The sequence below is a fragment of the Eulemur rufifrons genome, chromosome 3 (assembly GCF_041146395.1).
Source record: "Eulemur rufifrons isolate Redbay chromosome 3, OSU_ERuf_1, whole genome shotgun sequence".
In the NCBI taxonomy this organism is placed as follows: Eukaryota; Metazoa; Chordata; class Mammalia; order Primates; family Lemuridae; genus Eulemur; species Eulemur rufifrons.
The window spans coordinates 60,427,897-60,443,498 of NC_090985.1; the positions used below are offsets into that span (position 1 = coordinate 60,427,897).

The 15,602-nt window shown below is 33.3% G+C and overlaps 1 protein-coding gene across 1 annotated transcript in view; it reads right to left on the reverse strand.

Moving 5' to 3' along the window:
* Positions 1 to 15,602, reverse strand: part of VPS13B (vacuolar protein sorting 13 homolog B) — a 754,271-nt gene that overhangs the window by 422,894 nt on the left and 315,775 nt on the right. Inside the window, exon 21 of the mRNA XM_069465462.1 lies at positions 12,981 to 13,128. Coding sequence (XP_069321563.1) covers positions 12,981 to 13,128 — 148 coding nt within the window. The remainder of the gene's footprint in view (positions 1 to 12,980; positions 13,129 to 15,602) is intronic.

Below are 15,602 nucleotides of genomic sequence, written 5' to 3' on the forward strand. Positions count from 1 at the left end.
AGTCTACAGTTTTCCTTTTAAAATTCAAGCATCAAAAATGTGATCTTTACCTTTTGAGTCTTGTTTTATTACTTTAAAGAACTTTCACATATCTTACTTTATTTGAGTCTTAGAACAACATTGTGAGGAATTGTTGCATACACTTATTATCATTTTATAAATGAAGAAAATAAGGCTATGTGATGTTAGCTTGACATGGGTTGAGGGTAGGATCAAAACCTTGGTGCTTTGGTCTCTAGTTTACTGGTTTATCGATCATACCTTCCTAATTCTTGATCTATATTTTACATTGATTATTATTTTTGGCAACTTTATTTGGCAAAATAAATTTAAATGACTTGAAGAGAAAGTGACCTTTTCATAGCAATACTATTTTTTAAATTTCTAAAGTTTAGGTAATATTTAAAGCTTTAAGCAACTTGCCATAGAACTGCGATAATGCCTGAGACTTTTCATCAAAATACAGACTACATTTGATACTATCACTCTTGAAAACCCTTTGGGAAATAATGGCTTTTGGATTCTGCAAGTCAGCGTGACATGGCATGCAAAATTGCATCTCATGCTGAGCCAACCAGGAAAATATATGTCATCACTATGTGACATTCAGAATTTCATCTGGAAACTATAATCTTGTTCTGACTGCTAAAAGGGGGTGAAAAGACTGCATAAAAAACAATTTGGTTGAATTTTTGCTGAATTCTTGCCAGTTTGTATAAAAACTAGAATAACTTACGCTTATTTCCAAAGATCTCTATATTTGGAAAACTTGTACTTATTAACATCACAATGTATTCTCAAAGAACTTTAAAATTAAGTGACATTGTAGTTCAAATCATGTTATGATTAATTTAATGGATCTCTTGGAAAAAATATTTACAATGAAACATAAAGTTGAAAAATTAATTGTGCAAAGAAGAACTGTATTGTTCAAAACTGTATACAACAAAAACACATCCTAATTCCCTTCCCCTAAATAAACCCTAGCTTAAAAACACAAACAGTAACCTGCCCCCCCAAAACCTTTGTAAAGTCTACAATCTGTCTGATGTATCTCATGTCCTTCTCTTCCACAACCTTTTCCCCTGCCCCCTAGTTCATATGTGTAATGCCTTCGGCATCCATTTACCTTTTTCCTATCAAAACAGAAATGTGTGAATGTGATTAAGTTCAAGTGTTATAAAATCAACAGTTTATATTTTAAACCTGTGTGACTAGTGGTAAAATGAAAAATTAGTAGACACAAACTGGAAAATCTCTCTCTCAGAAATTACCCTCCTGAGCCATGTTTCTGCTATTCCTACATTTCCTGGTATTATATCTCATGCCCCTGAACAGAAGGGTGAATACAAGATCCAAGCTGGGCTGATTCAGCACCAATCATAGTATCTAACCTCCCTGGCCATAGTGCCTGTCCAAAATGTGAGCACAGGATTCAAGACAGTCAAGGAAAATCCTTTTCAGATATGTTTTCAATAGACATTGGACAAGATCAGTTTCTTTCTGATTACAGAGAATTAAGTATGTGAGTTCAGAGGTACTACAGCCACGTAAAATGCTATGTCAAGAAACCTGTGTTCAGGAAGAGAAAGTTAAGCCAATATGAAAAGACAGAGGCCTGACAGCACAAAGTCTCTGGTTCTAAGTCATTCCAAGAAAAAGATCTGTGTTTGCCTTTCTTACCATGTTATGGGAATCAATAAATAGCCTCCTCCCTATTTTATTTTTTACTTGAAATCCTTTGAATATAGTTTCTGCATCTTGCAACCAGAGAGTCCTTTTTAATTTAGAAATGTTTATACTCTAGTAAAGGAATGACCTATCAATTAGGGGGAAAACCAGGCAATATGTCAGTAGACGCATATGCTCTGCCCTTAGCAACATCATTACCCAGCCTACATAGACTCCAAAATGCTTTAAGCATATCACAGAGATTATTTCCCCACTTTTCAGGCTTACTTCCTCAAGAACTATTCAACCTCATTGCCTTTCTAGCTCATCTGGTTCTCAGTCTTTCCATTATCATACTCACTGGTCATTATCTCACTGATTCTCTGCCTGAGCCTGCAAATTTGGAGACTCTATTGATTTTTTTCACTCCTCTGATAACCACACCAGAAGACTTCTTTTACTACCTCAGCCAATACCTTTCTTAATTTAACTGGCTCCTTGGAACCTAAAGGACAGTTCTCCAGGTGTCCTTGGACTGACTCAGTTCCCTTTTGCACTTATAGTTGTCAAGAATAACTGTACAATATGCTGAGAATGCAACACCCTGAGATAGGAAAGGACTGACCAGAAGAGCTTGGGCTCTGTTCCAGTGCCCCCGAGAAACAGGACACTTTAATGCTTTAAAGCCAGTAAGTCACATTGCCCACAGATAAAAAACCAAGGGAGGGATGCTTTCCAGGGTCCTTCAGGTACAGTGCAAACGGGGCATGTGCACAAGAGGTATCATTTGTCCTGAGAAGTTTTCCCGAGCCTGGGGGAACCAGCTTACATTAAATCCCAGGCTTCTGTTGTCTCTTTATGCCTATCTCTACATATAATAATAAGTCTAATTTCCTTCATGTAACTTATTGCATATGAATGTGTTCTGTTTCAGCAGACAAGTTGGTAACCAGTGCACAATGAAACTGCTTCACAAGATCTTCCTATCTGGGACTTATATGAGAGGCTTTCCCTAGGTAATGTTAAACTTCCACATAATAACAGTACAATACACCCATGTTCTTCAAAAATGTAGTACACAAAACTATAAGACTACTCATGGAAGTATTGGAAAAAAACTGAGAATATCTATTCATATTTACTTTTATCTTGAAATGAGAAAGACAGTTTATTAATATTTAATAAAGTAGACTGTCATTTGGGCCCTTCCCCGTGTCAGAAGGCAACCTGTGACACTATGTTAAGTATGCTGAAGAAGAAGGGACATTCAACAATAAGGATTGGCAGGGGCCCTTCAATCCTTCCTTTGTTTCAGTTAATTGTGGCACATTAAAATTTAGGCAGGTTTATGAATTTTATTATCTATTTTTAACTAAATTAATCCTCACAATTTGGATACACTCTTAAAAGATTCCTGTAAAAGACACTGAAACATATGGATTAAAGAGAAAACTAATTTATTTAAAAAGAAAAGGCAACAGCTTCTCATTAAATTGATATAATTATCTTATTTATATAAAGAAGATGAAAATTTACTAGTCTGATGTCAGCAAATCTTTGCAAAATGGATGGGACTGAAAAATAATTATCCTGAGTGCAGTCAATGAATGATGTTCTTTTTCCTTCTTGGATATTATGTATCTCAGTGAGGTGGCTTTTCAATTATGTCAGCCATATTCTAACTACTGGAATAAGCTGAATTAAAAACTAAACCTTTAAAAGTTATTATAATAAAGTATTAAACAATATTTAAAAATGCAATATTACCCTTACTGATATATAATTGATATTAAAATTCTATTAGAATTAGATTTAAATGTTCACAAAATTATAATTATCTTGCATACTTTATTACAGAATACAGTGATACACATATTTAATGCATAATTCAAAAATGCTATGGATACTTGCTCAAAAAAATTATAGGAATGAACTGAGAATAATATTTCAAGACTACTTTTCTAAAACTTTACTATTTTAAAATAGTTTCTGTTCCCTGTATTTGTTTTAATTTATTCCTTCTCAGTGTTTATTAATGCTTTTACCAAAATGTGAGCCTGTCTTAGCCGTGCTGAGGGAAACCAAGAAACAGTATTCTGGGGTTGGGGAAGGGCTGTTGGTTTTCTTCCTCCTTTTTGGTTTTGTTTTGATCCAGGCTTGGGCCAGAATGTTTAAAATGGGGAGGAATGAGATAGTGCCGACAGTAATTAAAGTAAAAGAACTCCAACAGGATGTAGAAGTAATTTCTCAACATTAAAATAATTTACCTTCTAAAGCTTTCTCCTCTGACAAAATTTAATGGAGTCTGTTTTCTACGTTCAAAGTAAAAATGAGAAGAAAAACTCGAACACATTAAAAGAAACCATACACAAATAAATCTTCTGCTTTACAGTCCCAGAGAAATAAAAAGTGAGCCAAAGAAGTAAGGAACAAGAGTTTTTTAAAATTAGTTACTAGTAGAACTCTTGAGAATAAAAGTTTCAAGAAGATAGGACATTATTTGCATGCTAAGCAAAGTATAATACATTTTAAAATAAAAACCAATAAACCTACATTGCTTAAAAAACTAAACACATTCTTGGAATTAACAAAACTATAAGATAATCTGTAGGATACACTTAAAGACACACTAAAAAATGTGTAATTATATCTCTATGAGCTGATGATTTACTTCAGGAGTTCTCATATAAACACTAGTAATGCAAGAAATTCAAGTATGTGGTAAATGCCAGGTAAGTATTGCAACTGATATATGGCTATAAAAGATTATCAAATGACCAAGGGATGCTTCATATTGAAGGTGATAGCTATCACCCTCACAAACATGAAACATAAAAAACAAAATCAAAAAGCTAAGGAACTCAGTCTATGGCTACAACCATCTACACTATGGCTGACATATCAAATGATCATTAGTATCTGCTGAATTCCTTTTCTTAGAAATATAGTCTAATTACAAAGTATCCTCATTACCTAGAACAGTGCAGAAGCAACTTATAATTTGAATTTTAACTACCATCTTAAGCTCTGCAGACTGCAAATACTTTTCCCCATGAATTTTTGTTTAGAAATAAAAATAACTTTTCTTACAATGTATAAAAGGGAAAAAATAACATAGAAAATCTGTATTTTCATTAAGTTCTTTGATGATTTTCTGAATGACATTTTCAAGTTATTTTATTTTAGATGTACTTCATTAGATATACTTCATTTTATTTTCAACCTTTTTCTGTTCTAAAAGGGTAAAATATTTTTTAAACCACATTTTATCCCGAGAGAATAAAATCAATTGCATATTATACATTAGTGTCTACCTTCATGCTTCAGTATTTTCCAAGGAAATTAAATATCTAAATCACAAAGGAATGGAATTTTAAGCTAAACTGAATGATTAAAGCAAACAACCTCTAATATACATAAACCCACAAAAATTGTATTTCTTCCATATTGATACTAATTCCACACTGTAATTAGGAACATACCTGCTTGACATTCAAGCTTAATCAACTTAAGGATGGCTTGATCATTTTTTAGATGAATAACTATATTGGTGTGACCCATTTTGCTTATAATCCACAGTTCTTACAAATTAGAAATTCAAAATTTATCAGTGCCTTCAGGAGCCACTGTTACTAGCAAAATTGAAAATCTCCCTACTTAAAACCATCCTACAAGATACACTGCCTATGGCTAAAATAATTTTTTTTAATTTAAAGGAATTTCAAAACTGGAATAATATATTAAACTGATAAAAAAAAAAAAGAAAGTGTAATGTCATGTTTTGTTTTCGTAGAAGGAATACATTTCCTGTACGTGAAAAATATGTGTCTTGCCTTGAAAATTTCCTGATCTCTTAAATTTTCTAAAACAGTATAAGAAAAACAATACTTATCCTGCATAAATACTTGTCTGTGGAGAAAAATAACTAAATTCATCTGTAATGGTACATATTTTTATCTTCTTATCCCCGTCTTAAAGGAAGAGGCGATTTTCTGGAATGTTAAGCCTTACATCTGTGCGTAGATTTTTATATCCTGCTTACCTAGAATCTCACTGTATAAATTATTCCTAGTCTTTGTAGCTCCAATTTTCCCTTCTCTCCTCTTTACTTCTCTATAGGTATAGACATGCCCTAGTGTCTGCATAGTCAAATCTCTTGGAAGAGTGGTATACATAGGCTGTCCCTACTTCCTCAGTTCTTATTCATTCCCTAACAGACAAATATCTTCTGACCAATTAATCTAAAACATACTAACAGCCAGTTTTTCAGTCTCCTTGTTCTTGATGACTCTACAGCAGATCATGCTGTTGGGGCTCAGAAAACAATACCCCCAAATGAAAACCTCAGAAGCAAAAGTTTTCCCCTGACCTTTTCCTGCCCTCCTGTCTCTCAGTGCCATTCTCCCCCAAGGCTAGCCACTGAAACTAGAATCCCTCTTCCACAAGGCAGGTCATAGAAACCAGAACTCCTTTTCCCCAAAGCCAGCCATGAAGCCTAAAAATATTACTCTAATTTTCCTCTGTCTTTCTGCGTGAAAACTGGTCATACAGAAATTATCTAATCTACTTTGTTTAACTATAAGTCATAAGACTCCCATTTCAGAGAGGATTTGCCCCATACACAGAAGAAAGGAATGCATGCTCAGAGAGACCAATAAGAATCTAGAGACAGACAGGCCTTATTGGGTTTCCCCAGTCTAGTAGCATTAGATCAAACTCTTTTTGTCCAATCATATTTCTACATGGCTGTCCATGCTTAGTTGAACCTAAGCATAAAAATGGACAATTTCCCCTGTAGCTTCGGGTCTTCATTCTGAAGGCTCCCATGTTTACACATTAACTAAATTTGTATGCCTTTTCTTCAATTAATCTGCCTTTTGTAAGTTTATTTTTCAGAGAATCTTCAGAGGGCCACCATGCATATCCATCCTCTCCCTGAAACTCTTTTCAATTGTGTCATACATATACACATTGCTTTGTTGCCTATTTCTCATAATGATGCTTCTAAACTGGCTCCTTTCCGTTACTCTCTAATGAAAGGGTTCATTTACATTTCATTTTAGGCTCTCTGGTCTTCCTGCTGTATACATAGTTTGACAGATTTCACTCATTCTGTGGCTTCCACTATGATCCATATGTTGGTGACTCCCAAACCTGTATCTTTTATCATGAAATATCTAAGCCATACTACAAACATTTTTTTTTTTTTACCAGTTTTGTCTTCTGATATCCCCACTAAAAGGAAAATATTTATATTTTTAAATTTTCTTCCGAAACTCAGCTTGTGACATTCATTATAAGTCATTGTGAAATGACTTCTAATATCCACTCTCCCTCTCTTTCTCAATCAGAACACAAAAGTTTTAGCCAGGCACATAGCCTTAAAGAGCACTGAATATATTCCTGAGACCACTTATGCAGCTAGATCTAATCATGAGCTTCTGGCCAATAATATATAAATAAAAGTGTGATGTGCAACTCTAGGTGGTTTTTAAAGAGATAGGGAATGCCCTTCTCTCTCCCTTTATTCATTTCTCCTCACGGAAATGCAAACTTGATTAACTGTTGAAGCAGCTATCTTGAATCATGAGGCAAACCGGGTAATGGAGGCCACCCCTACTGGAATAAGAAACTACCTGTTCAGCTTTAGGGTTCTTACTTAAGGTTTCAAATGAGAGACAAACAAAATTCAATCTTGTTTAAACCCCTGTTATTTAGGATTTTCTGCTATTATCAGCCAAACTTAATCCTAAATAATATAGCTATATTATTTAAACTCTTGCTTAGATTTAAAATACTGTATGTTGAAATGAGGTCAGAAAAAGATGTAACTAGAAATATTCTACCCAATAATCAAAGTTCATTCTCCAAAGAAAGATTCTTGAAAAAAAAAAAAGAAAGAAAAGGAAAAGGGTCTGAAACCGTTTACTGTTTGTAATACAAACAAAGTACTTTTTAAGATTTCAGGATTTTTCATATCTAATTCTATTTGAAGAACTAGGCATAAGAGATAGATTTTCCATATGCCTGATAAAAATTTGAAACATCTGAAGCATTATACATTTTTTATATTAATAGAAGGATCAACAACTCTGGAATATATTTAAAGATATATCAAGGAAGAAAAAAGTATAATAGCAGTGTTTCACTTTTGAGTTTCATCCGGGAACATAACTGTGCATCAGTGAGGTGATACCCAATTAAAGGCAGATGGAGCCATTCATGCTGTCATCATAGAAATTAAGTGTTATCCAGTAGTATCTATCTTGGTAACTCTGACACAAAATTCTTCACTGTCTTAGTGTTATGGGACTTGGCTGCAAATTTAGAATAATTCCTTGACCAAAAAAAAAAAAAAAAAAAGGCACTATGAAGTTGGCTGGTTATACATTAGGTATCAAAGATGAAACAGATGACTAAATTTGCAGAAACCTGATTTTCAGGATTGGCTATGACATTAAGGAAAGAAAGAAGGAAACCAATAATCATAGAATGACTATCATGCTCTGGTACTTTCAATTAAAAAAATTCTCATTAAATATCTTTTTAACTTTGGATAAGTTGCTTGACCTCTTTATGACTCAATCTCCATAATTATAAAGTGAGCGGTTACATTATATAATTTGTTCTTTTATATATATAGTGAGACAGAGTGGGGGGAATATATACATAGCTATATAAATATATATTCCTATATATATGTATACAATTCCAAATCATTTATACATAGATATCCACAAGTCTAATTTCCTCACCTGCTTCAAGTATCTGGTCAACATGAACTTGCAGGAAGGGCTACACTCACTACTATAATTACCATTCCACAGTTCCCTAAGGCTCTATACATTTTTCCTTTATTCTCTTTGTGCATAACTTTGACAAGTTTCTATCACTATGTCAAGTTCATTAATCTCTTCGTCTGCAATGTCTAATCTACTGCTAATTCCACTGAGTTTTTATTCCAGATATTGTATTTTTCACCTCTAGAGTTGCATTTGGTTCTTTTTATATTTCCCATTTCTCTCTTCAATGTGTTGAACTTTCTGTAAATACTTGAACATAGTTACAATACCTGTTTTAACATACAGATATTTAATATACCTGCTAATTCTATCATCTGTGTCATTTCTCAGTCTACTTGTATCAACTAGTTTTTCTCTTGGTCATAGTTTCCTGCTTCTTTGCATCTCTACTAGTCTTTGATTGAATGCTTAACACTGTTATCTTCGAATTGTTACATGTCTGGATTATACTGTATTATATTCCTTTCAATAATGTTGGGCTATGATAGTATTCTTATTGTATTCCTTTTTATAGTAACAGTTACTTGCCGTTTTGTTTCCTTCAGAGGCTTGTTTATAAGCTTGTTTAAGGTAGGTTTGGGTAGCCTTTACTCTATGAATAATTTAGCCCCACTACTGAGAAATAGCCCTTCTGAGGTCTCTACTGAATGGCCCAAAAGACCAATAAGAATTGTATGCTACAGGCAGTAGGAACTTGAATGCCTTCCAGCCCTGTGTGAGTCTGGGAATCATTGAAATCACAGCTCCTAGGTCATTCTTTGGCCAACTTTGTGGAGTTTCATTCAAGGTATGCATGTCTTACTATTCAGCAAACATTCAAAGAGAATTCTGCTGCTTTCTGGAGCTCTTTTTTTGCATAGCTTTCTCTCTCGCGCTCTGGAACTTTATCCCATAATTTCTAGTCATCTCTGCCTCCCTAATCTTCAATCCCTGTCTCCACAATTCAGAAAGATTGCTGAGCTCAGTTTGAGAAGTCCCACCCTGCTGTGTGTTCTGAAATGTGTCTTTAGCCAGAAAGCCAGGGAAATCCTAGGGCTCACATTTGTTTCCCTTCTATGAGGGATCACAGTTTTGTACTGCCTGTTGTCCAATGTCTATCAATATTAGTATTATTTGTATTATTTTTAATTAGCATTATTTTCCCCATACATTTTGTAAAGTTTGTTAGCTATTTATAGAAGGAACATAAATTTAAACCCTGTTATTCCATCATGGCCAGAAACTAAAGTTCCATACTTTCCATTTATAGCATTATCTACTAAAATCTACCACTATCATGTGTTGTCAAAGAGTCTTAAATTAAAAAGCCTTCCATAATTTTAACTCTGTACTTATGTTGCTTGACTTGAGAATAAATAAACATATAAGAAAAAATGGTTTGTATTTTTTTAAAGAGTTATCATTTATGGAGTACCTTGCTTTACAAAGTTTTCATCTCCCTTACAGACATTTTCATCAAAAATTTCAAATTAAACTTCATGACATTTCAAAACATAGGGTAAACACATGTCATAGCTTTTTAGAGGTTCTTTGTTTTAAAGGATATATAGGTTCTCTAGAAGATTATTGAAATTTTGTGATAATAGATTATCTTCATGTGGAACATGCATGTATTCTGGTTCGGTGTGCCCTATGTGACTATATCACTGAAACAGTGCTATTCTGCTGTCAACACATTCCCAGCTACCAAGCACATGTTCTCCCTGCAGCCAGCTACTTAACATTGGTTAATGGAGATTGGAAGAGGAAAAGGTCTGCTTTTTATTGAATAATTAATAAGCAAAATCAAACACAGTGCAGTATCAGTGGGCTTTGGTCTTCATGTGCCAAAAATACTATATGTGTTAGGGATGAACTTAAGAACAACATTGGACCATAAGTTAAGAATATGAAAAAAATAATAATTTTAAGAAGAATTCAGGCATAAAATTAACACTAATATTTCTCTACTGTAACATGCAGTTAAAAAATAAAAATGTGTGTACTTAATGCTACTGAATCATATACTTAAAATGGTTAAGATGATTTAAGAAAAACCCAACAACCAAGAAAAGGTGTGCAGATGTGCAAAAAACTATGACTACCTTAACTCATTATAATTTATGAAGCAACATAAATAATAATTAAACAATAACTACCTTTAGATACAGGTACAAATTCAAAGAAATCATAAAACATGTTTTTGATCTAAAAATAAGACTGTATATTTTAATTAAAAATAAAACAAACTTTTAACACTTAATTCTAAGTAAAAAAAAAAATGTTCAGTACAGAGCATTCTCAAGAAAGGAGAGAGTACTACTGCCAGGTTCCCCCTAGAAAAGTGAAAATAGTGGGTACCCAAGGGGGAGGATATATAATTCATAAAAAGCAAATGTTATACCCAGGGCTTTTTACCTTCTATAAATGCTTGTGGTCCCCAAACACAGAAAGCACAGGCATTAGCTTGATAGCTGTTAACTTTTATCTTAGCGTGAGTAAGAATCTATATTTCGTGAAATACCAATGTCCCTACCTGTAAGGAGAATACCTACAGAATATCTGAGGGATCTAAAGATGGGGGAACACTAAAGACAGAAAAGGAAATTATCCTCAACTCTAAAGCAAAGAACCGCAGTTCATATTTATAATTTGAAATAACTGTTGTTTGCTTATTTTTTCACATTCTATAAAGTAATGACTAATACTGGGAAATTATGTTTTCAGCTTTTATTATTTATTTTCCTCACTAAACATTAATACTAATTGCTTATAAAAACATAGGAAAGTATAATAAAAATAATTCTCAGATAATTGATATGTGATTTATATACAAACTTACATATAAACTTTTCCATGCATATACAGATGTATTTCAAAATTTATGATCACATTTTTATAGTTCTGTATCATATATTTTCATTTACATTATAAGCATTTTCCATCATCATTAATCATCCTTAACAATTATTTTAAATCAATTATCAAATGTGATTTTAAGAAAGGACTAAAAGATAAGGCAGGATGTCAGATTATGTGGATTATATGCATACGAGGTAACTTTATTTTTACCAATGGACATTTATTTATTAAGAGGTGATATTTATAAACCTTTATGTATATTACCAGTTCAAGAGATCTAAAGTCTGAAAAAACTTAAAGTGGTATCTAAAGGAAATAATATCTAATTTTATAATCAAAACTCAACACAAATCATAGATAATCTTTCTATGATACAGAACTAATCATAGTAGGTGGTATATGGGCAACGTATGTAACCTGAACTTGTGTATCCCCCATATTAAGCTGAAATAAAAAAAAAAAAAAAAAACTAATCATAGGCATTTTTGTCAATTGATAAAATCTCAAAGCAAAAGGCTGGTGGATATGGACAGGCGACAGTCTAATGATTCCACACAATAAACATAATGTCATATTTTAGGAAAAGCAATCAAACACAGAATAATAATACTTATGCATAAAATTCTACAAATATTTACCATTTTTGTTGTTGGTAAATTATAAAAAATAATACTAACTGTACCTCTTAAACCACAAATAAATATCCCTCCTTGTGTATACAATTATATTTTAAATTCCTTAAAGGTAGGGATCATGTCTTGTTAATATTTCTGCCCTCAATTTCACTTAGAACACAGTCTTGCCTATAACAGACATTTAATAAGTGGTTTTGACTTACTGAAAACATAAAATTTTTATCCATATGGTTGGGCTTATCTGAGTTATAAGAAATATAAGGCTGAACATCTAAGAATGTAAAATCCCCTGAAGAAAGATGGCCCATCACCATAAAAATTAGAGATTAAAGAGAAAAACATCACTTAAAATAAATTATATATAATAGTAATTTTTATTATATATTGACAAATTACAGTTTATTACACAAAAAGGAAATAACTATTCTTCTATAAATAGAAGAATAGTTATGCTTTATATTGCATAGATAATCCAACTGAGAATGAGAGAGAAAGGGGAGGAAAGAATATTGGGATGTAATGTGGTTTTCAAGAATTCACTTTAAGAAGAAACATACTATTGCAAGACAATTTTCCATGGATCGCTTGTGTTTCTGCATATCTTCAAGTAGAGACAGTAATGGTCTTTGTTCCCCACCGTATTTTCAAGAATATTTGTGTAGCAGACAGCCCCAGAAGACAAAGGTATCATCCTTATAGTTTGCTTACAACCTTACACAGAAGACACAGTGTCTCCCTCCGGAGAAAAGGGCAGGAATGATTTCTATCCATTATAAAAAGTTTAAGTTCCCTAAACTCAGGGCACCTCTCCTATAATCTGATCCACTAGAGATAAGTGTCAACCTGGCCACCCTGTGCTAACACTAGAAAATGCTCATACTCTGACTACTGCTAATGCTGTGGGCAACAAAGTCCTCTGCCTCTGGTACCAAGAGTCTCATGTCTTCAGGTGGCATCCATGAAATTGTGGCTTGCTAACTTGCTAGCTTGGAGGTAAAGTCACGGTCCCTTTACAGTTATTAACACATACCTGTTATCGTTTTTGTTTTTATCGGGCTACTGGCATACTCAGAGGCCTGATATGATTGCTGCTTTGCGAAGGGTGCACTTCCAACAGACACTTCATCCTCTTTCCTTCTACTAATTGGCATAACAAATGGAACAGCTACCACAGACTGCTAGAAAGAGCCAAAATGAAAAACTGAATTAGTCACATTTTTAAACACCGAAGTTTAAACATGGTATCATTGAGGATGGTCCTCACAAGGTGGGGTTGAGACTTTATTATTTTAAATCAGTCCATCTCTCCCTCCCTTCCTCCATCCCTGTATCTCTCCATCTCCCCTCATCTCTGTCTTTCTCTCTCACTCACACATATACACAAACACACACATGGATGCTTACCAATTTGAATTTTAAATTAAAATTCTATGTGAAAACCAAGAGAGCCTGAAAGTACTCAGTAAACATAAATTTTAGTAAGAAGTACAAAGATAATATGGAAAGGGCATGTCAAAACTGAAATTCACTGTGAAAATTATGATTTCAAGAAAATAGAAACTTATCATTGTAAAGTTATCCATATAAAATATTTTTAGAAACACACTTCTATAAACTGATTATTTACATGTAAATACAGACAGTCCAATTTTTTGAAAAATTCTGAAAATCTCTATCTTGCCTGACAAAGTGATATCCACAGCGTATTTATACAGCATAGAAAACTACCTATAGTTAGAGAAAGCTGGAATATATTATGATCCTATACTGAATGTATGAGTGCTGAGCTGGACAATAAAGCAGCTGTTTCATCTTTACTCATTGAAATAAAGTCTGACGTTACTGTTGATGATGCCCAATACAATTTTGTCATATTTTTGGCAAAAAAAAAGTTATTTTTAAGTTTGCTATAGGATCAAAGATCAATGCTGAACTGGGTGGAAAACAATCATCAAATGTTGGGTTTTAGCCACAATTTGAGAAGGAAATTGTAGCTTAGGAAACAACAGATGATAACTGCAATATAGTTGTATCAGCTGGTGAATTTGGTGGGGCTGGTCAGGCTGCAGTATAGTCTAATGTTATCCTCAACACTATAATAAGCAAAGTTTTACAGCTCCAACTTTAAGCCTCAGCCAACTTATATTACTTAATATTATTTATATTATGAGTAAGTACTGCAGTGAAAACACATGTATATTTTATAACTATATAATATAATCAATCAAGCTCTGAAACATAGGGAAAAGGCATATAATTTAACAAGTAGCTAGTCAGGATGAGTAAAAGGACAAGAAATCTGAAAATGAGAAAATATTAAATATATTGTGAGAAACATCACATGACAGAGTGCCTGCTTTCATATTGCATATTTAGTCAAACTGACAGAACATATACAAATCTAAATAGAAAATAATTTTCAAGACCTAGATGACCAATTCTCAGCATATTGTAAGTTTTGATTCATTTAAATTTCTTCATCTATAAAATAAGAGGAATAGATCTATTCACTGGAAAACTTCTTTATGTCCTAATATTTTGTGACTCCATAATTCCTTGAATTTCTGTTCATTGTTTATATACCTGGAATATAGTCGAGTACTCTAAGAAATTACACCCCAGTTCAGGATTAAAATTAATACACAGTTGGCCCTTGAGCAACACACGCTTGAACTGCATGAGTCCACTTACACACAGGTTTTCTCTTCCCTCTGCCACCTCTGAGACAGTAAGATGAACTCCTGTTCTTTCTCCTCCTTAGCCTACTCAGTGTGAAGATGATAAGCATGAAGACCTTTATGACGATCCACTGTCACTTAATGAATAGTAATACATTTTCTTTTCCTTATGATTTTCTTAATAACATTTCCTTTTCTCTAGCTTACTTTACCGTAAGAATACAATATATAATACATATAATATGCAATATATGTGTTAATCAACTGTTCATGTTATCAGTAAGGCTTCCGGTAAACAGTAGGCTATTAGTAGTTAAGTTTTTGGAGAGTCAAAAGTTATACATGATTTTTTAAGACTATGTGGGGAATTGGTTCCCCTAACTGCCACATTGTTCAAGGGTCAACTATATAATAAATAGAGAAAATTTATGTGCTGCACAGTGTGGATATTGATCCAAGCATAATATCTAAAGGATGAGATTAATAAAAGCCATGGTACTGGCAATACTCAACAACAACAAAAAAATCTCTCTTTAGGTGGCTGAAATCTGGGTGTATTTTCACATAGGCAAAAATATGTCAAAAGGCCAATCAAAAACCCTTGCTAACACAAGAGTAAGACTCTTGTATGTCTTGTACACAGCTGTATTCAAAATACCTAAATACCAAAATGGTGCCCAACAAACCCTCAATAATATTTATTGAATGATTGTTAATATAGGTGCTGCATGTTAAGCTAGAGACTGGATAGGGAGTAAGGTCAGTGATTTCTTCCACTGTTCTGAAAATATAGCTATCCAGGTCAAAAATATCAAAATAAGCAGTATTTATTTTTAACAATCTCCTATTGCTCTGCTTACTTTTTTTTCTTTCTAGTACTGGAAATTCCTCCAAATTTCAGATGTACTCTAGCCCCAGATCTGTTCTATTCTTAACCCAATAATGTCCCAGGATCCCAAAACACCTAAAGTCTT